Source organism: Palaemon carinicauda, chromosome 14, assembly GCF_036898095.1.
Source record: "Palaemon carinicauda isolate YSFRI2023 chromosome 14, ASM3689809v2, whole genome shotgun sequence".
Lineage (NCBI taxonomy): Eukaryota > Metazoa > Arthropoda > Malacostraca > Decapoda > Palaemonidae > Palaemon > Palaemon carinicauda.
This window is the reverse complement of record NC_090738.1, coordinates 47,910,095-47,932,594: the sequence shown is the minus strand read 5'-3', so window position 1 is coordinate 47,932,594 and position 22,500 is coordinate 47,910,095. Positions and strand designations below refer to the sequence as shown.

Sequence of the window (22,500 nt, the reverse complement as noted above, 5' to 3'; positions counted from 1 at the left end):
TGAGGGCCAGCTCCATTGCAGATCCCTTCGCATAGAAGCTTAGATGCACTGTATCCCGAGTCAGAGGAGTGAGATATTGAATGGACAGGACGCGATACCTTACATCGATCACTTCGACCGTCTAGGGTTCTGCACCCGTGAAGCTGCCACCTCTACCACAGGTGGTAGATAAAGAGGAATGCCATTCCTGGTGGGAGTGACCACCTCGGCCACTTCCCTTTCCTCCCTTTTTTCCTCAAAGGACTTGGTCCCTTTCTGGTCTTTGGATGGACACTTTTGTAGGTCTTGAGGACCTAGAAGTTGAAGGGTGAAAAGAGGGAGGTACTTGCTGAGTACGAGATGACTGGGAAGGTCTACCATAGGGCCTCGATGTCATGGCCCTATGGAGGAGAGAATCATTTGACGATTTCCTCCATCGCTCAGCACCTATCTCTATCTCCTCTGGGACGAAAAGAGAAGAATCCTCAAGGGTGGAGTTCCTCAACTGAGACTTCCACCTTCGGCACTTGTATGTGGAATTTACTGATGACCACATCCCTTCTCTTGAGTATAACCCTAATTAACAGGAGCGTCGTCCTCGCGAGCGCGACCGCCGTTCTCATGATCTATATTGTAGAGATCTAGATTGCGAGCATCTGGACCTAGGTCTTGACTGTGCTCGTGATCATGCAGAATGGGTTCGCGAGACTTCTCCTCATGCAGAGGAATGCCTCCAAGGAGAGCATTGAGACCAGAGGTCTCGTGAGTGCAAAGCTCTAGAACGTGAAGAGCATTCGAATTATGATGACCTACGATCCATCAGATCTTCCGATCGTCGTGAACAGCGATCAGGGGAAGTGTGTCCAGAAGCGCGAGGCGATGGCAAATGCTCGTCCTTTCGCACTACTGGTGGTAGGAGTGCCGGTCCCCGGAAGATCAACACCTGCAACCAGCGGGTTACTGTAGGAAGAAACAGAGGGTTGGAGGTTACAGGACAAGGTCTCAGATTGGCGGGTGGGGTCGTCATCAGTAAGAGGCCGTTGGAAAGGCGAACACGAGCGATCACCTAATCCGCGCGTGGAAGGTCCAGAGAAGGCAACAGATGAACTTTGCGCAGTTCCAGTACGTGAGATGTTGACGGCTCTGGAGAAGAGTCCTTCCTTTGAAGGAGGTCCCGAAATCCCTAAGGTTAGCTACATCTGCAGAATATCTGAAAGGGAGAACGGCTCCGGCGGCTTGAGGTGACCATGCTCCTCTAGGGCAAGCAACAACCCCCAAGTATCCTGGGGTTGCCAAGGAGTTAGTCGGTCTGCGATCCTACTCGATCATCCTTCGGAAGAGCCCGAGTGAGAAGGAGCTTTTGAAAGAGAATTGGGGGTGCGGGACGAGGAAGACCGTACTTTCTTCGCCCAAGGGAGAAAAGTCGCGCTTGGCCGCCTTCTTCCTATGCCATCCAAATTTCTCCCTTTGGAAGGCAGGCCACTCCCTACACTATGCGTAGGGTGAACCCTGCTCGCAGCGATGCCCTCTGCACAAAGGACACAGAGAGCGGGTCGGTCTCCAACGATGACATGAAGGTATCGCACTAAGCACCCTCGCACCTTGGACAGGTTTGCATGAAGGCGATCGAAGAGAAAACACGCACACCTAAAAAGAAAAAGAATATCAATAAGTCAAATGACAGCCTGAGGAGAGAGAGGACACGTCCGATCTCTACCGAGCCAAAAGAAAAAGTGACGTACCTCACAACTGCGAGAGTAAATATAGAGGTGGCTGGGTACTCCCCGGCCACCCCCAGCCTAACTGCTTGACCGCAGAGATGCCACCTCGCACTTTGAGTCTAATGGCTACCTTTCAGCTTCGCCGAAAGATAATCCAAATAAATAACTTCAGGCTTGTTAGTACGGGAACAATTACATATTAGAGCCCAGCTGAAAGCAAATAACCATCGTTAGCCAATTCATGGTACTGTACCACTATCAATGACATGCACACGTCTATAAATAGGAAGTATTCTTAACATATTTTCCAAAGTATTCAAATAATCTTATAATTAACAAGAAAAGTTTTCATACAATTTACTAAAAACTAATTTTGTTTCAAGTTTGTAAGCATACATCAAGTAAAATCATGTGTGTCATAACATTTTTACATAACCAAACCTAGCTTATAGGCCTACACAGATGGTTTCAAGATTTAGTAGTTTATACTACAGCTATGAAATTACCTAAAATTAGCCTTTTATTACCTCCAATCTAAATGTAGTTTTATGCATGAATACATGCAAAATTTACATTTACTTATATATCGACAAATAAAGTATTCTTTTATGTTATTTTCAAATATTCTTTGACTTTAATAGTAGTAGGGAAAGTAGAAGTAGTGGTTCCCAGATTACATACTAGTGTTTTCCAACATTGTATTTAGTTTGTTTTGATAGGGACCAAGATTGAAGTAATTATGTTCTCGAGTTTCATTTTACAATCCTTAATTATATTGTGTACTTTGTTTTTGTTTGTTTAATTCAATTTACATTCGTTAATTGGATCATCCAAAAGTTTTCAAGCATGTTAATATCAGCTGCTCATTTTGATGGTACCCACATGTTGGGCATATACTGTATATTAGGCTTATAGCCAATGCAATTTCGTAAGACTTTGCTTAATTCTATGCTTCACAAGACATATTATGGATGCAATGGACTATCAGTGGAAATAGACACCTTTCTCCCCTAATAGTCTATTATTGTGAGGTTCAACTGTACGCTCCACATCTACGAATCTCAACACAAGGGATGGACCGCATGCCCACATGTGGTGTCTCTATTCATATTTACAATCACCAAACTGGAAAGAAAAATCAAAATATAGAAAACCTAGTTTTGTTGCACCGAGAAAACATCTGTTCAACTCTGAGGCTGAAGTCAAAGTGACTACTCGTGAGGCAAGGGTTCTGCCCCACCCACCAATAACTGCTGACACCTTGTTACAAATTTTAACAACCGAGTTTCCAGCTTCATTGAAAACATACTTTAATCACAGGACGAAGGTTTGCATTCGTGTAGGAAGAAACACAAGTTTACATACTGTAATTATATTTCTAGCATACAGGGGCATCAGCAACCAATATAAACAAATAAAGACTAGTTTTACTTACCGATGTGCAATAATTATACACATGAGTATATAGCGTCATGTACCGAGGTCTTGACATTTCTTGACTATTGTAGACCTGAAATGAAAATAACTACTTAAAATAAGTTTTCATTATAATATCCACAAATTTTTATAAACATTTTCATTGCATCAAATTTTTATGAACATTTTCTTTGCATCAAAGTTTTATGAACATTTTCTTTGCATCAAATTTTTATGAACATTTTCATTGCATCAAAACTTCAAAAAATAAAAAATGTCAAACCAACTTTTGAGTTGATATCGACACAGAACAGTACTGCACTATAATAGTACTGTATTTACCACACGATTTGCTTAAATATTTTTTAATCAAAGTAACCCTTCTCAGGTACTGTATAACCGATTCCTCCCTATTTCTATATCTATCTATCTATCTATCTATCTATCTATCTATATATATATATATATATATATATATATATATATATATATATATATATATATATATATATATATATATATATATATATATATATATATATATATATATATATATATATATATATATATATATATATATATATACATATATATATATATATATATATATATATATATATATATATATATATATATATATATAAAAAAAAACAAAATGTTCAAATTAATTTTTAGCGTGTGAATAAAAATGACAAATTCATAGATAATTTGTATTTTTCTTAACTATACAAACCTTAGCTATTTAATAGGGGTGTTACTTTCAGCGTAGCTGAAATGACGAGCCATTAATTTTTAACGAGGGTTTACTACCCACACCGCTAGTTAGCGGGGGTAGGGGAGGGTAGCTTGCTAGTCCCCCCCCCCTCTCACACACCTGTGCTTGAGCTCACTTTGCTTGGAGGTAGGACTTCAATGGGGATAGGGCTGGTTGGCAAGTTTGGTTAAATAGCTAAGGTTTGAATAGTTAGGAAAAATACAAATTATCTACAAATTTGTCATTTGTTCCATAACTGGAATATTGTACAAACCACGCTATTTAATAGGGGTGACTCACCCATTAGGAAGGGTGAATGTCCCAGCCAGTCTGGCTTTTGGCTTTGCCCGGGGACTCCTTATTTGAGTGTGTAAGCACTCAAGAAATAAGGAGTCCCTGCACCTCGCTAGAACCTTGCTACACAAGGTCTACGGCCTACGCAAGCTGCGTGTGAAGGTATGAAGTGTGACTCGTCCTAGAAAGTTGTTCTGAAGTTCTTTAGATGGAAACTTGTGGACTAGGATTTTCCCAATACCACCTTGTCAGGGTATGGGAACGTAACAGTATTAATGTTAATACTAGTAACACAAGAGAGCATGGTTTACCTGCAGTGGTTTGAGGTCAGCTGTGCAGAGAACCCAGGATGCTGCTTTCTCCAAGAGAGGGGATGATGAAGAAAAGAATAAGGGCCAGTCAAACCTTTTCATTCATGCAGACTAAAACCGGGAAACAATGGCCTCAACCTTCTGCTAACTGTCCAATAAAGAGCTTGAGGTTTTAAACCAGCTGTTGTGTAGCCACCACAGGACCAATAGAGAACGTATCGAGTCTCTTGTGGGTCACGTCTTGCAGGTAGTGGGATGTGAACGTTGTTTGACGTTTCCACACCCCAACTTGAAGAACCTGCGGCACTGAAAAATTTCTTTTGAAAGCCAGGGACGTAGCTATGCCCCTGACATCATGTGCTCTGGGGCGACGTGACGGAGGAGGGTCTGGATTCAGAGCCAGGTCAATGACCCTGCGAATCCATGCAGAGATGGTGTTCATGGTGACCCTCCTCTTAGTCCTTCCTGTGCTGACGAATAGTGCTGGCACACGAGGACGGGCAGCGGCTGTTCTTTTGAGGTACAGCCTCAAGCTCCATACTGGGCATAGTAAAAGATGGTCTGGGTCATCTGTTACAGTACTGAGACTAGAAATCCGGAAGGAGTCGAATCGAGGATCCGCTACTCCTGGATTCTGAGTCTTAGCAATAAACTCAGGGACGAAGCTGAACGTTACTTCCCCCCCATCCCCTTGAATGGGCGATGTCATACAAGAGACCATGAAGCTTGCTGACTCGCTTGGCCGAGGCCAAAGCTAGCAGGAATACCGTCTTCCAGGTTAGGTGGTGATCTGATGCCTGGCGTAATGGTTCATAGGGATGTCTCTTAAGAGACCTGAGAGCTCGAACCACGTTCCATGGGGAAGGTCTCACTTCCGACTGAGGGCAGGTAAGTTCATAACTACGTATGAGTAGAGAAAGTTCTAGCAATGAGGAAATGTCCATTCCTTTCAGCCTGAAAGTGAGACTTAAGGCTGAGCGATAGCCTTTCACTGCCGAGACTGAAAGCCGCATTTCTTCATGCAAATACACAAGGAACTCCGCTATTGTTGGAATGGTGGCATCGAGTGGAGAGATACCCCTTCCACGACACCAACCATAGAAGACTTCCCACTTTGTCTGGTAGACTGCTGCTGATGACTTTCGCAGGTGTCCAGACATCCTGATCGCAACTTGTTGCAAAAATCCTCTCTCAGAGAGGAGATGCTGGATAGTCTCCAGGCGTGAAGCCGTAGTGAACCTACGGCTTTGTGGAAGATGTTGGACTGTGGTTGTTTGTGTAGATTGTGTCGTGGAAGGAGTTCTCTTGGTGGCTCCGTTAGGAGTTGCAGAAGGTCCAGGAACCATTCCGCGTGATGCCATAGCGGAGCTATGAAGGTCATTGAACGAATGATCGATGTTCTGGTCTTGTTGAGTACCCTCCTCATCAGACAAAACGGGGGAAAGGCGTAAACGTCGATGTTGTCCCACCGTTGTTGGAAAGCATCTTGCCAGACAGCCTTGGGGTCTGGGACTGGGGAACAGTACAGCGGGAGCCTGAAGTTCAGGGCCGTTGTGAAGAGGTCCACAGTCGGAGAACCCCACAAGGTCTGGACTTTGTTGGCTACTAAATGATCTAAAGACCACTCGGTACTCACTATCTGAGATGTTCTGCTCAGGTTGTCGGCGAGCACATTCCTTTTGCCCGGAATGAAGCGTGCCGACAGTGGTATCGAGTAGATTTCGGCCCATCTCAGTATCTCTACTGCTAGATGGGATAGTTGCTGCGAAAAAGTACTTCCTTGTTTGTTGATGTAGGCCCCTGCTGTGGTGTTGTCGCTCATCACCACCACAGAATGACTTTTCAGGTACTGTTGGAACTGTTGAAGGGCTAGAAAGACGGCCTTCATCTCTAGGAGATTTATGTGGAGTTACTTTTCTGACTCTGACCAGAGGTCTGAGATCATGTGGTGCAGCACGTGAGCCCCCCACCCTTTTTTTTGAAGCGTCCGAAAACAGCATTAAATTCGGGGGGACAACGAGAAGATCCACTCCTTTTTGTAGGTTCTCATCTGCCACCCACCACTGGAGGTAAGTCAGTTCCGCAGGTCCCATGGGGATCTGGATGTCAGGGGAGTCGTACGCTTGATTCCACCTGGACTTGTCGCCACTGGAGGGATCTCATCCTGAGGCGACCATTGGGAACTAGACGGGCCAGCGATGAAATGTGACCGAGGAGACGTAACCACGATTGGGCTGGAAGTTCTTCTTATCTGAGAAAAGGTCTTGTGACCTTCCTCAGCCTTGCTATCCTGTCGTCTGATGGGAAGGCCTTGTGGAGATTGGTGTCTATAATCATGCCTAGGTATACCAGTCTTTGAGTGGGAAGCAGTGAAGACTTCGAGATTTACCATGATCCCCAGATCTTGGCAAAGTCTCAGAAGTTTGTCTCGGCATTGAAGAAGGGTTGACACCGAGTCTGCTAGGATTAACCAGTCGTCCAGATAACGGAGGAGACGGATGCCAATCCTGTGTGCCCAAGATGATAATAGGGTGAACACTCTGGTGAAGACTTGTGGTGCTGTGGAGAGACCGAAGCACAGCACCTTGAACTGGTACTTTCTGTTGTCTAGGCTGAATCTTAAGTACTTCCTTGAAGACGTATGGACTGGGACCCGGAAGTACGTGTCCTTTAGGACCAGTATGCACATGAAGTCTTGCGGTCTTACTGCTAGTCTGACCGTGTCCGCCGTCTCCATGCTGAACGGAGTTTGTTTGACAAACTAGTTCAGAGCTGAGAGGTCGACGACTGGTCTCCAGCCTCCAGACGCAATCTTTACAAGAAAGAGTCGACTGAAGAAGCCTGGAGATCCATCGAGGAACTCTTGGAGAGCGCCCTTCTTCAACAGGGTCTGGGCAGTCTCATGGCAAGGGATTTTAATGACACTGGATTCATCGTCAGTGGAGGTAGAGATGTTATGAACGAGACGCGATATCCTAGACTGATCACGGAGATTGTCCAGGAATCGGCCCAAAGTTGCTTCCACCTATTTGAGCAACTTTGTAGGCATCCTCCCACTGGTGGACATGCAGGGGGACTGCCTATCCTAGCGTTTGCGTCCTCGGCTGCTCCCTCTAGGATTCTTGCCTCCCCTGGAGAACTTTTTGCCTTTCATTTGACAGGAAAGGGCTTAGACACCAAGGTCTCTGCTGCTGTTGTCGTCTTATTGGTTTTGACTGGACGGAACTGCTGTGGTGCTGGGGTCTTATAGGGCTTGGATATTAGTAAAGCCCTATGAAGGAGGGAGTCTTGATGAGACTTCCTCCACCTCTCAGCAGCATGTTCCACATCCTTAGGCACGAACAAGACGGATCCCTCTAGGGAGGAATGTCTGAGCTTATTGATTTCAGTGCTAGGGACCTTCTGATGGAATCTCTCAACTAGTGCATCCCGACGTTTCAGGATGGTATTTGCCCACAAGTTCGAGACTTGGTGGGCCAGAAACTCGATCGTGCGAGTACCTGAGAGAAGGAAGGTTTCCATAGCTTTCCTGGTACGTTCTTTGGAGAAATCCTCAGAACGTATCAGGATACCTAAGGTCCCAACCAGATATAAAGCCACGAAGTGGCTTGCATAGCACACTTCGCAATTTTCTCCTGGTTGAGGATCTCGGCTGCCGAGAACGAGACCTGCTGGTTGGCGAGTCTCTCAAGAGGGACGCCCCTGGTTAGCTCCTCCAGCGAGTGGTGAAGAGGAAGAGCTAACAAGGCTCCTCCAGGATCTAGAAGTACCTCCTCTGCTGTATGCGAGGAGGTGGGAGGAGCTTGTTGGTGGCACAGGAACGGTTGGAGGAGGACATCTCGGAGAGGTGTAGGGAGATCTTGTCCCTGGTACTCTTAACCCCTTGAGACCAGGGCAGTGCTGCACTGGTCTTGGAGGGTTTCTGAGTACCAAAGACACGGTCCAAGACCGTGTCCTTGCCCTCTCAAGGAGAGATCTCTGGGTCGGAAAACCCATTGAGAGACCTCATTAGAGTCAGAACTTGCCAAAACGCATGTTCTGACTCTTGCTGGTCTCCTCCTGTTGTAGGACTTGCAGCAAGGTCTCCTTATGTCCCCAAAGGCTCTTCTTGGGGTGAGTCGTGGACGTTCCCCGAGTGGCTAGCTGGCTCCATCCTAGTCCTAGTAGAGGACTTCGGCAATGTTTCAGAGTCCTTAGATTCCTTCCTGGGAAGGATGTAGGACTCCAACATTGACGAGGGTGGCATGTTCCTTTCAATCCCCGACTCAGTAGACCCCTCGGCGCAAGGAGAGGTTTCCCCCATTGGTGCGATGGGGGAAAGTCTCTCCTAGCGTGATTCCCCTGGGGACGGGAAATCTTCGTCCGAAAGGAAGGAGAGGCAGTCTGATGAAAGGAAGGAATCTGCCTCGAAGGTCTGCGTGGAGTCAGTTTCGCCCTTGGGGAAGTGACTGCTTCTGGAACTCCTCTTTTTCTCTTCAAAGGGGTAGAAGAAGCCATGGATCTGCGTCCAGATTCAGAGAAGACAAGCTTGAAAGCCTGCGTTACGGCGCTGATCAGTGCACCGAACCAGGGCTGTTGGCTGACAGATGCGCTATCAGACATACCCCTGGAAGGGACAGGAATTGAAGGATCCCTGGGAGGAGTCCCCATCATTGCTGAGTTCGCCTGTGGTGACTTTGGGATCCTAGACCCCTCTAGATGTTTCCCTTCTTCCACAATGAGCGGTGGTATGCGCTTACGGGGAGGGATGAGGCGATGGCGACCTTGCCGTGCGTAGTTCAGCAGTCTCGCGCGAGGCAGGCCTCGGGCGCTCGCGCGAGGCAGGACACGGGCGCTCGCGCGAGGCAGGACACGGGCGCTCGCGCGAGGCAGGACACGGGCGCTCGCGCGAGGCAGGACACGGGCGCTCGCGCGAGGCAGGACACGGGCGCTCGCGCGAGGCAGGACACGGGCGCTCGCGCGAGGGAGGACACGGGCGCTCGCGCGAGGGAGGACACGGGCCCTCGCGCGAGGGAGGACACGGGCGCTCGCGCGAGGGAGGACACGGGCCCTCGCGCGAGGGAGGACACGGGCCCTCGCGCGAGGGAGGACACGGGCCCTCGCGCGAGGGAGGACACGGGCCCTCGCGCGAGGGAGGACACGGGCGCTCGCGCGAGGGAGGACACGGGCCCTCGCGCGAGGGAGGACACGGGCCCTCGCGCGAGGGAGGACACGGGCCCTCGCGCGAGGGAGGACACGGGCCCTCGCGCGAGGGAGGACACGGGCCCTCGCGCGAGGGAGGACACGGGCGCCCGCGCGCGGGAGAATAATGGCGCCCGCGCGAGGGAGAATAATGGCGCCCGCGCGAGGGAGAATAATGGCGCCCGCGCGAGGGAGAATAATGGCGCCCGCGCGAGGGAGAATAATGGCGCCCGCGCGAGGGAGAATAATGGCGCCCGCGCGAGGGAGAATAATGGCGCCCGCGCGAGGGAGAATAATGGCGCCCGCGCGAGGGAGAATAATGGCGCCCGCGCGAGGGAGAATAATGGCGCCCGCGCGAGGGAGAATAATGGCGCCCGTGCGAGGGAGAATAATGGCGCCCGCGCAAGGGAGAATAATGGCGCCCGCGCAAGGGAGAATAATGGCGTCTGCGCGAGGGAGAATAATGGCGCTCGCACTAGGGAGAATAATGGCGCTCACACGAGAAAGACTGTTGGCACGCGTCCGTAGGAGAATAATGGCGCCCGCGCGAGGGAGAATAATGGCGTCTGCGCGAGGGAGAATAATGGCGCTCGCACTAGGGAGAATAATGGCGCTCACACGAGAAAGACGGTTGGCACGCATCCGTAGGAGAAAGCGCGCCCACAGGAGAATAATGATGGGCGCGCGGGAGTGTGTTGGCACGCGTATGTAGGAGAGAGAGCGCGCGCGCAGGTAAAAGATAGCGTGCAGGTGAGAGCAGGCTCGCAGGTGATCGCAGGTGAGGGCAACAAGGTTGTCGCCTCACCTACAAACTTGCGCGCAGAAGTGATGGCGAGCTGGTTTTGGCTGGCGCGTTGGTTGCCGCACAGGAGATTGCGGATGGGCAGGTGATGTGGGGCCCACATGTCGGCATGCCGGAGAGTGCTGGCGCATGGGAGAGCGCTGTTGCGCAGGAGAAATTTGGCATGAAGGAGATTGTGGGCGGGTGGGCGTAAGGTGGGTAGGCGCAGGAGAGCGCAAGTGCGCTGTGGCGTGCTGGCGCGTAGGCAACCCTGTGCGTGTTTGCGCAGGGTGCGCAGGTGAACGTTGGCGCGCAGGAGAGCGCTGAAGATCATGATGGCGCGTAAGCTCGTGAGGCTGCTGCCCTTTGGGCGCATGGTGCGCAGAGCGAGTGATGGCATGCAATAGGTCACCTTGGAGAAGCTTTATTAGGCTCATACAGGAACGCCGATGGAAAGTCGGCAGGTCTGTCGGATGGATGGACGACATGTCCTTCAAAAGATCGTCCATCCACCGAAGGAGATCGCAAACAATTTGCAGAGAGGTCCAGGACCGAAGTCACAAGACTGGTTGCAGGTGCAGTGATGGATGATTGGTCTAGAGGCTCCTCTGCGGGGGACTGCATTGAAGACGTTGAACCAAATAGGTGCCTCCTCACCGCAGGTGAAGGAAGGCCTCTAAGGCGAAGAGGAAGGTGAGCCTTCCAATGGATGCGCCCTCTGGGGGCCGTTGGATCAGCAAGCTGACCGTCAGCAGTCCTCCGATGAGGAGTCTCTGTAAATGATCTCCCCCGAGGGAGAGAAACATTAGCAGGAGAGACCGATGATGAACTTAGTTTCCCCCTCGGATGATGGTCAGGAACGGGGGAAACTAAGTCCGCAGCTACACTAGAGTTTGGAGTGGCTGAGGAGATGGGTGATGTCACCATGAGACACCTCTGACACAACAACGTCGACAAGTGCCAGGGGATCTACCTCTGACGGTGACGAAGATTGCTTGACAGAAGCACCCATGCGGATGAAATCAAGCAATGCCTCCTTGGAGGGCGAACCTGTGAGCCCAAGGAGGACCAAATCTGAAACACGGAGGTTAGTGACAAGGCCTCCCCCGGGGGAGAGGGGGTGCTGCTTCGCTCGGGGAAGCAACCTCATCTCTCGAGACCCGAGGTTAGTCAGAAATAAATTAGTCTACGCTATTACTCGACGGTCTCTCGAAAGAGACCGACCGATTAGGAGCTTCGGAGGAGGTTTGGGCGACGGAAGAAGAAGCCTTGGGTTTTTCTCCCTTTGAAGCAAAGTGAGCTCAATCACAGGTGTGTGAGGGGGAGTGGTAGCAAGCTACCCTTCCTACCCCACTCTAACTAATGGCTCGTCATTTCAGCTACGCCTAAAGTAATATCCCTTTTAAATAGCGTGGTTTGTATTCCAATTACGGAACAAAGAATAATATTAAGTAACTGAAAAGAAAAAATAGACGAAAGAGATCACTCACTTGTTCTATTCCCTGTCTTAGATCACCCCATATCTGATCAAGGTCGATCTGTTTCAACCCATGCGGATTGCTACTTGTTGCATTACTGTTGGAGTTGCTCCCAGTTGCACCACTGCTACTTGTGCCAGCCCCTAAGCCACTACGCTGGCCTGACATTTTCTGAAAGAGAAAAAAATCAATATAATAATTGCATTTTCAGAAGATGTAGTACAGCAATATACAGTATTCACCTTCCTCTGGAGCCAATCTGTATTATTTTTATCTAAAGGTCCAACCAATCTTCAAATTTCTTCCACATAATATACACTAAATTGTTAACTTTAACATACATAACACAAGTACTGTATAAAAACCTCCACTTCGACTTTTAACACTGTAAACCTTACCTAATTTTGAGATTTATCAGTGTAAATCTTACCTAATCTAGATGTTCTAAAACCTTGTGTGTGTCTAATGCAACTAATATATCTGATCAAAAATGAAACTTTGCCAATTAAAGCCACAATTCACCCATTGCACATAATTTCTTCTGAAATCATACATCAAGTATACAAAAAAACAAACCAAACGCACTTGAACTTTGTGGTAACTCATCTGAAGAATATGACAAATTCGTAGATAATTTGTATTTTTCCTAACAATACAAACCTTAGCTATTTACATGGGGTAATTACTTCGGCGCAGCCGATGACGAGCCATAAAGTTTTAACGAGGGTTTCCTACCCCACCGCTAGTTAGTGGGGGGGTAGGGAGGGGTAACTAGCTACCCCTCCCCCCTCACACACACCGGCAATTAACTCACTTTACTTAGAGGTAGGACTTATCTTGGGGGACAGGGCTGGCGGGCCCATAACTGTAAATAGCTAAGGTTTTTATCGTTAGGAAAAATACAAATTATCTGCGAATTTGTCATTTGTTCCGTAACTGAATACAAACCACGCTATTTACATGGGGTGACTTAACCCTTAGGAAGGGAGGTAAGTCCCCTGCCATACTGGCTTTGGCTTGCCCGGGGGCCCCAAATCCGAGTTCATAAAGCAACTCAAGGGTTGGGGCCCCTGCGCCTCGCAGACAGCTGAGGGGCTGCTGCGGCCTAAGTAAGTCGTGTGTGAAGGTGAGCAGCGATACGTCCTAGGAAGTTGACCTGGAGTTCTTTGGAAGGAAATCTAGGCTAGGCTTACCCAATACCACCTCGTCAGGGTATGGGGACATGACAGTATTACAACTTAATACTAGGAACACAAGGAAGCATGGCTTACCTGCAGAGGTTCGAGGTCAGCTGTGCAAAGGACCCAGGATGCTGTTTTTCTCCAAGGGAGGAGAGGATGAAGAAAAGAAAAGGGCCAGACAGATCTTTTCATTCACACAGACTAAAACCAGGTAACAATGCCCTCAACCCTCTGCTACTTGTCCAATTAGGAGCCTGAGGTTAGACCAGCTGTTATGCAGCCACCACAGGGCCGATAGAAAACGTATCGAGCCTTCTGTGTGTCATGTCTTGCAGGTAGTGGGCCGTGAAGGTGGTCTGACGCTTCCACACCCCAGCTTGCAGGACCTGCGTCACCGAAAAGTTCTTGTTGAAGGCCAGGGACGTAGCCACGCCCCTGACATCATGCCCCCTAGGGCGCTGTGACAGAGGAGGGTCAGAACTCAAGGCCAGGTGGATCACCTTGCGGATCCAGGCCGAGATGGTATTCCTGGTGACCCTCCTCTTCGTTTCCTCGGTGCTAACAAACAAGGCTCGCACCTGGGGGCGGACTGCAGCTGTTCTTAACCCTGGAAAGGTATGATGGGTTGTATGCGACCCCTACAGCATTTTCAAAACCTGTTTTTTCCCCATAAATCATCAGCTGTCTCGAATATGGAAGTGATCGACCTGCAAGGGGTGACTAGTCTACATGCCATTGTCTGCTTTAGGACTGATTTTCGTCTAACTTCCCTCCTTCCCCGTTTTTTTTACCCCCCCAGGGGTCGACCTCGACCCTGACATACCTTTATAGGGGTAAGTGATCAAACAGCAAAGTTATTACATAATTATAAATTGTCGAACAGTGTTGATACTTGTTTAGTTCTTTATAGTTGGAAAGTGTGGATGGATGGTGTGTCTACCACTTGCATGACATTGGTTTTGGCTTAGATGCCATATATTGCCATGAGGTCCATTTTTCCTCAAATGCTAATTTCTGAATTTTTTTTATTTTTTGCAAATTTGATTTTTTTCTATTTATTTTGAACTTATCTTCAATAATGGCCAGCAGGCAGTATTCCCTCGGCATGGATGTCATCAACACACTTCTAATGGAGTTAAAAAGAGATGTTGATGATAATATGGAGTTTGCAACCCCATTCTTCATTTCAAGTGGTAGATTGGGCTGTAAGAGTTGTTGCGGTCTGCGGCCATTTTGTTGACATACCCGAAAGGTAAGTTGGCATATCTCTATATATTCTTGTTCTGTATAGAATTCGTGATATTTTGGTATATTTTAATGCATAAATATCATATTTATAGGAGATACAATGATTTTCATAAGAAATTTACATTGTGAAACTAGGCTGTCAAAAAATGACTGATATAACAGTAAATTACATCTTAGTGCACATTTTATTATGTATTTCTGTTCTAGGATAATATGAGTTTATTCTATAAAAAAAATTAGCCTCTTCCTATTTCATTTGGATACCCAAAAAAATTCATGAAATTTGGACAAATATTTTTGGCCAAAAAAAAGTTAACCTTTTTTTCTCATTTCAGATCTTGACTTCTATGGGTCCAACTCATTTCCAGCAATTACACGCTGTTGCTTTGCCATCTAAGAAGGTGTCCCTAAAGGGATTTATGTGTATATGTATATTTCTATTTTTTTGTGAATATTTACGTCGTCTTTTTTTTGTATACTTAAATTTTTAATATATTTCCAATAAATAGTTATTTTGTAGATGGGTATCATTTATATTTTCAGTAGTTTTTAGCATTCTTTGAAGTATTTTTAGCAAGTCAAACAATACAGATTGATGCATAACTAAATTTTTCCTGAATTTTTTTCGGAGTCGGGGACACTCGCGACCGAGTATACCCTTAAAGGGGTGTCCGAGGAGCGTACCTATCCAGGGTTAAGATACAACCTCAGACTCCTGACTGGGCACAGTAGGAGATGGTCTGGGTCATCTATTACAGAACGAAGACTCGAGACCTGGAAAGTCGAACCTAGGGTCCGGCACTCCCGGGTTCTGAGTCTTAACACCAAACTCAGGGACGAAGCCGAACGTTACCTCCCCCCATCCCCTTGAATGGGCGACGTCGTAGGAGAGACCATGCAGTTCGCTGACTCGCTTGGCCGAGGCCAAAGCAAGCAGGAACACCGTCTTCCAGGTAAGGTGGCGATCAGAAGCCTAGCGTAATGGTTCGTAGGGAGGCCTCTTAAGAGACCTGAGGACTCGAACCACGTTCCAAGGAGGAGGTCTCACTTCCGACTGAGGGCAGGTAAGTTCGTAACTCCGTATGAGAAGAGACAGTTCCAGCGAGGAGGAAATGTCCATGCCATTCACTGCCGAGACTGAAAGGCGCATTTCTTCCCGCAGATACACAAGGAACTCCGCTATTGCTGGTAAAGTGGCATCGAGGGGAGAGATACCCCTTCCACGGCACCAACCACAGAAAACTCGCCACTTCGCCTGGTAGACTCCTGCGGATGACCTGCGCAGGTGGCCAGACATCCTTTCCGCAACTTGTTGCGAAAATCCTCTCTCTTTGAGGAGATGCTGGATAGTCTCCAGACGTGAAGTCGAAGCGAAGGCGTCGCTCTGATCAGACTGTCGGCGAGCACATTCCTCTTGCCTGGAATGAAGCGAGCCGCAAGTGATATCGAGTGGACTTCAGACCATCTCAGGATCTCTACTGCAAGATGGGACAGCTGTTCCGAAAAGGTACCTCCCTGCTTGTTGATGTAAGCCACCACCGTGGTGTTGTCGCTCATCACCACCACGGAGTGGCCCGCCAGGACTTGGTGGAACTTTTGAAGGGCCAGGAAAACGGCCTTCATCTCCAGCAGGTTTATGTGAAGGTACTTTTCTGATTCTGACCACAGGCCTGAGGCCCTGTGGTTCAGAACGTGGGCACCCCACCCCTTGTTTGATGCGTCCGAAAACAGCATCAAATCCGGGGTAGAGACGAGAAGATCCACTCCCTTTCGCAGGTTCTCGTCTGCCACCCACCACCTGAGGTCCGCTCGTTCCGCAGATCCCATGGGGATCAGGATGTCCGGGGAGTCGAGTCCCTGACTCCACCGAGACTTCAGTCGCCACTGAAGGGATCTCATCCTGAGGCAACTGTTGGGGACGAGACGGGTCAGAGAGGAGAGGTGGCCGAGGAGACAAAGCCACGATTGGGCAGGGAGTTCTTCTCGATTGAGGAAAGATTTCGCAACCTTCCTCAGCCTTGCTATCCTTTCGTCTGATGGGAAGGCTTTGTGGAGATTGGTGTCTATGATCATGCCTAGATATACCAGTTTCTGAGAGGGCTGCAGAGAGGACTTCTCGAGGTTTACCACGATCCCCAGATCCTGGCAAACTTCGAGGAGCTTGTCTCGGTGGCGAAGAAGGGATGCCTCCGAGTCTGCCAGGATCAGCCAGTCGTCCAGGTAACGAAGGAGACGGATGCCGATCCTATGAGCCCATAAAGAGATGATGGTGAAGACTCTGGTGAACACCTGAGGCGCTGTGGAGAGACCAAAACACAGCACCTTGAACTGGTAGATCTTGTTGTCTAGGCAAAATCTCAGGTACTTCCTTGAAGACGGATGGATTGGGATCTGGAAGTACGCGTCCTTCAGATCCAGTGTGCACATGAAGTCTCGTAGTCTCACTGCAAGTCTGACCGTGTCTGCCGTCTCCATACTGAACGGAGTCTGCTTGACAAACCCGTTCAGTGTCGAGAGGTCGATGACTGGTCTCCAGCCTCCAGACGCCTTTCTCACTAGAGAGTCGACTGTAGAAGCCTGGGGACCCGTCCACGACCTCCCCACGACCTCATGGAGAGCGTCCTTCTCCAACATGGTCTGGACTTCGGCCCGAAGGTCCTGCCCTTTTGCCGATCCCATGGCAAAAAGAGCTCAACGACACTGGATTCGCTGTCAGGGGAGGGAGAGATGCTGTGAACGGGACACGATACCCTAGGGATATCACGGAGACCGTCCAGGCATCCGCCCCGAGTTGCTGCCACCTTGCTGTGCAACTCTGCAGGCATCCCCCCACTGGTGGACACGCAGGGGGATTGCCAACCCTAGCGCGTCCGGCCTCGACCGGAGCCTCTAGTGTTCTTGCCTCCCCTGGAGGACTTCTTTCCCCTCCTGCCCTTGGCAGGAAAGGGCTTAGACACCTTGCGCTTCGCTGCTACGGTAGTCTTCTTCGTATCCTTGACGGGACGGGGCTGCTGAACCGCCGGAGGCTTGTAGGGCCTCGATGTCAGGGCCCTATGGATGAGGGAATCCTGGTTGGATTTCCTCCACCTCTCGGCAGAGAGCTCCACGTCCTTAGGCTCAAACAAGCTCTTACCGAGGATGGAAGAGTCTGAGCCTGCTCGACTCGGCGCTGGGAACCTTATGGTGGAAACTCTCGGCAACACCGTCCCGGCGCTTGAGGATCGTGTTGGTCCACAAGCTCGAGACTTGGTGGGACAGGAACTCGATGGTCCGAGTGCCCGAGAGGAGAAAGGTTTCCAGCGCTTTCCTTGGAGAGGTCCTCGGACCTCACCAGGATGCCCAGAGACCCCAGCCAGATGTCGAGCCATGAAGTGGCCTGCATGGCGCACTTGATGACCTTCTCCTGGCTTTGGATCTCAGTGGCTGAGAAGGATACGTGCCGGTTGGAGAGTCTCTCAAGAGGGACTCTCCATGTGAGTCCTTCCACGGAGTGATGTAAGGGAAGGCTCAGCGAAGACTCCTCGAGGATTTCAAAGTACCTCCTCTGATGGACATGAGGAGGAGGGAGGAGCTTATTCCCGGCACTGGATCTGCTGGAGGAGGCAAGCTCTGCGAACTGGCCCTCGATCTTGTCTCTGGCGCTCTTCATCCCTTGGGACCAGGGCAATGCTGCGCTGGCCCTAGAGGGCTTCTGAGTGCCGTAGACGCGATCCAGGACCGTGTCCTTACCTTCACGAGGTGACCTCAGGGTCTTGAATCCCATTAAGGTTCCTCATGAGTGTCAGGACTTACCAGAACGCGTGTTCTGACTCCTGGTGCTCGCCTCCTGTCGGACTTGCAGCGAAGTCTCCGGACCCCAGAGGCTCTACCTGGGGGGAAACGTGGGCATCCTCGACGGCTCTGGGCTGTTCCTGTCTGATCCTAGCAGACAATTTTAGAGTCCTAAGGTTCCCTCCTGGGCGGGATGCAGGACTCTAGAAGCGAAGGGGGCAGGTCCTTCTCCACCTCGGGACGAGGAGACCTCTCGGGAAGAGGAGGAACGTCCCCCATTGGTGCGATGGGGGAGTATTCCTGCTCAACCGACTCCCCTGAGGAGGGGTAATCCTCCTTCGCAGGGGAGGGCGAGAAAGTCTGAGGGGGAGTAGGAGCCTTGCGCAAGGATCTACGCGGGGACAGCACAGGCCTCGGAGGAGGATCCACGGGAGAGACTCCTCTCTTCCTCTTCAGGGGGGAGGAAGCTGCCGCTGGCTCGCGACCCGAATCAGAGAGGGCTGGCTTAATCGCCCGCACGAGAGCTCTGAGTAGGGTGTCGAACCAGGGCTGTTGACTGACAGCAGCGCTGTCAGACACTCCCTCTGGAGGGAAGGGGATCCCTAAGAGGAGTCGACAAACGAGGGTTCGCCTGCAGGGCTGTAAGAGAAGAATCCCTAGACCTGTCCGAGGAGCGTTTCCCCTCTGGCAAGCGCGCTGGTCTGCGCTTGTGGGGAGGGGAACGAGAAAAGGAAGAATCCGCCTGTCGGCGATCGCACTGGGGCTCGTGTGACGGACCCAGATCAGGGTCGCGCGCGCGAGAGGGTGCAAAGCTGGAAAATCGCGCGCGCACGCACCCGCGTGGGCGGGGGCGCGATGGCCGACAGCTCACATTGTCACGAAGGACGACCATCCTCCGACGGGGATCGCGAACGGTCCCTGGAGGGGTCAAGGTTGGTAGCAGGCAGGTCAGGAGAACGGCGAGTTGTCTCTTCCGCAGAGGACTGTGGTGACGACGAGCCGAAGATGCGCCTCCTAACCCCTTTGAAGGGGGAAGGAAGGCCTCTACAGCGAAGGGGAGGACGAGCCTTCTGCCTTATACACCCACGAGGGGCCGTGGGACCAGCAGGCTGACCATCAATGGGCCTCTGAAGAAGCGTCTCTACCAGAGAACTCCCCCGAGAGGGAGTCTCAACGGAAGGAGAGACCGTGGGACTAAGCTCCTCCCTCGAAGTATGTTCGGAGGGGGAGACAGAGCCTTCTGCTACCGCAGCCACAGGAACGGGAGTTTGGCCAGACCCACGGGATGTTTCCGACACAACAACGTCAACCACAGACAGAGGATCCATCTCCGCTGAGGTTGACGATTGTTCGGCAGCCGCACCCCGTTTGATCATGTCAAACAGGGCTTCCTTGGAGGGTGAACCCTGTAGCCCCAAGGAAGCCCAAAGCTGAAAAAGATCATTGTTAGAAACAAATACCTCCTCCGAGGGGGGAGGGGCAGCCGCCTCGCTATGGGAGGCAACGACCTCTCCCTCACCACGGGATCGGTTAATGACATCAACAACATTATGGTCTACGCTACCACTCGCCGGCCTCTCGGAAGAGGCCGCCCGAGCGGGAGCTTCGGAGGAGGAATGGGCGGCGGAAGAAGACTTTGGATTTTCTCTCTTCTGAGAAACCTCGGAAGGAGAAAGATCCCTTTTAGCCTTCTTACGTCGCCGGCCAAACCTCTCCCACTGGGAGGTAGACCACTCCCTACACTCAATGCACAAATTAGAACTATCACACCGTTGGCCCCTACACTGAGGGCATAAGGAGTGAGGATCCATTTCCACGGCCGACATAAAGGTCCTGCAGGGGCGGCCGGGAAGTCCAGGGTACGTACGCATAAGGAGTAATAGAGGCCAACTTCATACACTACTGAAAAGAAAAAGCAAACCAAATTATGGCAGTCAACAAAGAGGAGAGCGCTGACAGGTCTGTCGTCTCTCCGAGCCAAAAGTAAAGAGAGTTAATTGCTGGTGTGTGTGAGGGGGGAGGGGTAGCTAGCTACCCCTCTCTACCCCCCCCCCCCCGCTAACTAGCGGTGTGGTAGGAAACCCTCGTTAAAACTTTATGGCTCGTCATCGGCTGCGCCGAAGTAATTACCCCATGTAAATAGCGTGGTTTGTATTCAGTTACGGAACAAATATTCATTTAAAACTACAGCAACACTGAAATTAATAAAAATCACTATGGTACAAAGAGCAGAATTTTCTTAGGTATAAGGCACCCAGTTTCTTCACTCAAACCCATGATGCTATAATGAAAAAAATAGCTCATGTCTTGGTTGAAAAAGGTAAACTTATGTCTAGACTTAGTAGCCGGGGGAGAAGATAATGAACTGCAAAGTCAATCAGTTTTGAGAACTATAACATCAGCATGTACATCCAGATTTCTCAGTGCTGCAAGACTGAACCATTAATTTAAAATAAACAATAAATCCAAACCTGCCTTTATTCACCATTAGGTAAATTCATATGCACAGGATCAAAACTTTGCCCACAAGTTCTTAAAACATGTTACATAGTAACTCCACAGAAAGAACCTATCTTTCACAGAAATATCACAAATTTTAAGTAATTTGTATTTTTCCTAACATACTTACCTCAAACTACTTTCTTAGGAGTACCTGGAAATCTCCTCTCATCCGACCAGAGTTTTGTGTAGTTTACCCTACTTCCGTTTTCTGTGAAGGCTAACCTCAGGCGGAAGGATACGTGCCCTGAGGCTAGTCCCAGGTCAGGGAGCGTGCTTAGCTTGGGTCTCGACTCTCAGTAAGTTCTTGGTTGTTTAATTACTTAAAGGGTCAAGAAGACACCCGGGGACGGAAGGGCGGGCCATTACCCAAAAGTAGTTCGAGGTAAGTATGTTAGGAAAAATACAAATTACTTAAAATTTGTGATTTGTTCCAACACGGAAACTTACCTCGAACTACTTCCTTAGGAGACTTACACTTTAGGAGGTGGGAGTGTCCTTCTTGGCCCCTAGATCTAGCTAAGCAGGATGCAATGGAACCTAGATAGGGGGCTAGGTTCAGAGACGGTCAGAAAACGAAACGTAGGAGAAAACTACACAAAGAGCTCATGTTAGTGTCTTAAGTAACTCACCTGTGCAAGAATTCCTCGGAGACGTGTCCTTTGATGATGTTGTGACTTGAGGTCTTGTGCAGGCTCTACCTGAGTCTATCTCCAGGGGAAAGAGGGGGAAGGAAGAACAAGGGGAATCTTAAGGAAACGAACCTGTGTCTCTTGGTCTTACTACCCACGATTGTACCTGGGGCTACACCGTTAAATCGCTTGGAGCGCGGAGATGACTGTTCCTATAGAGAACCCATCTAGGGACTTTCTTGAGCATTCCTTCTGGTAGTGCGTTGAAGGTAGACCGGTTAGACCAGGTGCCTGCTCTTAGGATCTGCGCCACTGCCATGTTCCTTTCGAAAGCTAGGGAGGTACTTAGACCCCTAATGTCATGGGGCCTGGGTTTTCCCAGCAGGGGAACGCCCGCACTGCTATAGGCCCTGATAATCACCTGTCTTAGCCAGAAGGAGATAGTGTTCTTCGAAACCGGCTTTTTCACTGTACCTGTGGAGACAAAAAGGCTCTTGATACCAGGACGGAGATTAGAAGTCCTCTCCAAGTATTTCCTTATGGCTCTGACAGGACACAAACTCAAGTCCTCCGGATTGCATGAACGAGGAATTGCTGGTATTGAGAAACCCTTAAACTTGGGATCCCAAACTGCTGGATTCTGGGTCTTAGCCACAAAAGTCAGGACGAACTTGAGGGAAATCTCACCCCAACCCTTCGCGTGTGAGACCTCGTAAGACAGCCCGTGAATCTCACCCACTCGCTTAGCTGATGCCAGTCCCAACAGGAAGACAGTATTGAGGGTGAGGTCCATGTCCACTATGTCTTTCAGGGGTTCGAACGGGGGTTTACTTAACATCTTCAGGACCCTCGCCACATCCCCCTGCGGCACCCTGACGGCTTGAGGGGGACATGCTTGTTCTAAGCTCTTGATGAGCATCGAGATATGTCTCGAGGAACCCAGATCGATGCCCTTCAGTAGGAAGACTTGTCCTAAAGCTGCACGGACTCCTTTGATGGCCGGGATAGACATGCCGACTTCATCCCTGAGATGTACCAGGAAGTCCGCAATGTCCGGAATAGAGGCCCTCAACAGCTTGATGTTTCTGGAGGAGCACCACTTCGTAAAGGTGGTCCACCTAGCCCACTTCGTAAAGGTGGTCCACCTAGCCTGGTACACCGCTACCGATGAACGCCTCAGATATCCCGACATCCTTTTGGCCGTTCTAGCTGAATAGCCTTCCTTCCTCAGGAGACGCTCGATAACCTATGCGC

The 22,500-nt window shown here is 49.7% G+C and overlaps 1 protein-coding gene across 4 annotated transcripts in view; it reads right to left on the bottom strand.

Moving 5' to 3' along the window:
* The window catches only part of Cul1 (cullin 1), a 152,115-nt gene that overhangs the window by 113,167 nt on the left and 16,448 nt on the right, over positions 1-22,500 (bottom strand). For 2 of the 4 annotated variants that reach the window (XM_068387093.1, XM_068387094.1), the window contains exons 2-3: positions 11,928-12,086; positions 3,136-3,225 (exon numbers count right to left, since the gene is read on the bottom strand). In XM_068387093.1, the coding sequence (XP_068243194.1) occupies positions 3,136-3,225; positions 11,928-12,083 (246 nt within the window). In that variant the 5' untranslated portion in view covers positions 12,084-12,086. The remainder of the gene's footprint in view (positions 1-3,135; positions 3,226-11,927; positions 12,087-22,500) is intronic. The other 2 variants (XM_068387095.1, XM_068387096.1) reach the window with 1 other exon arrangement.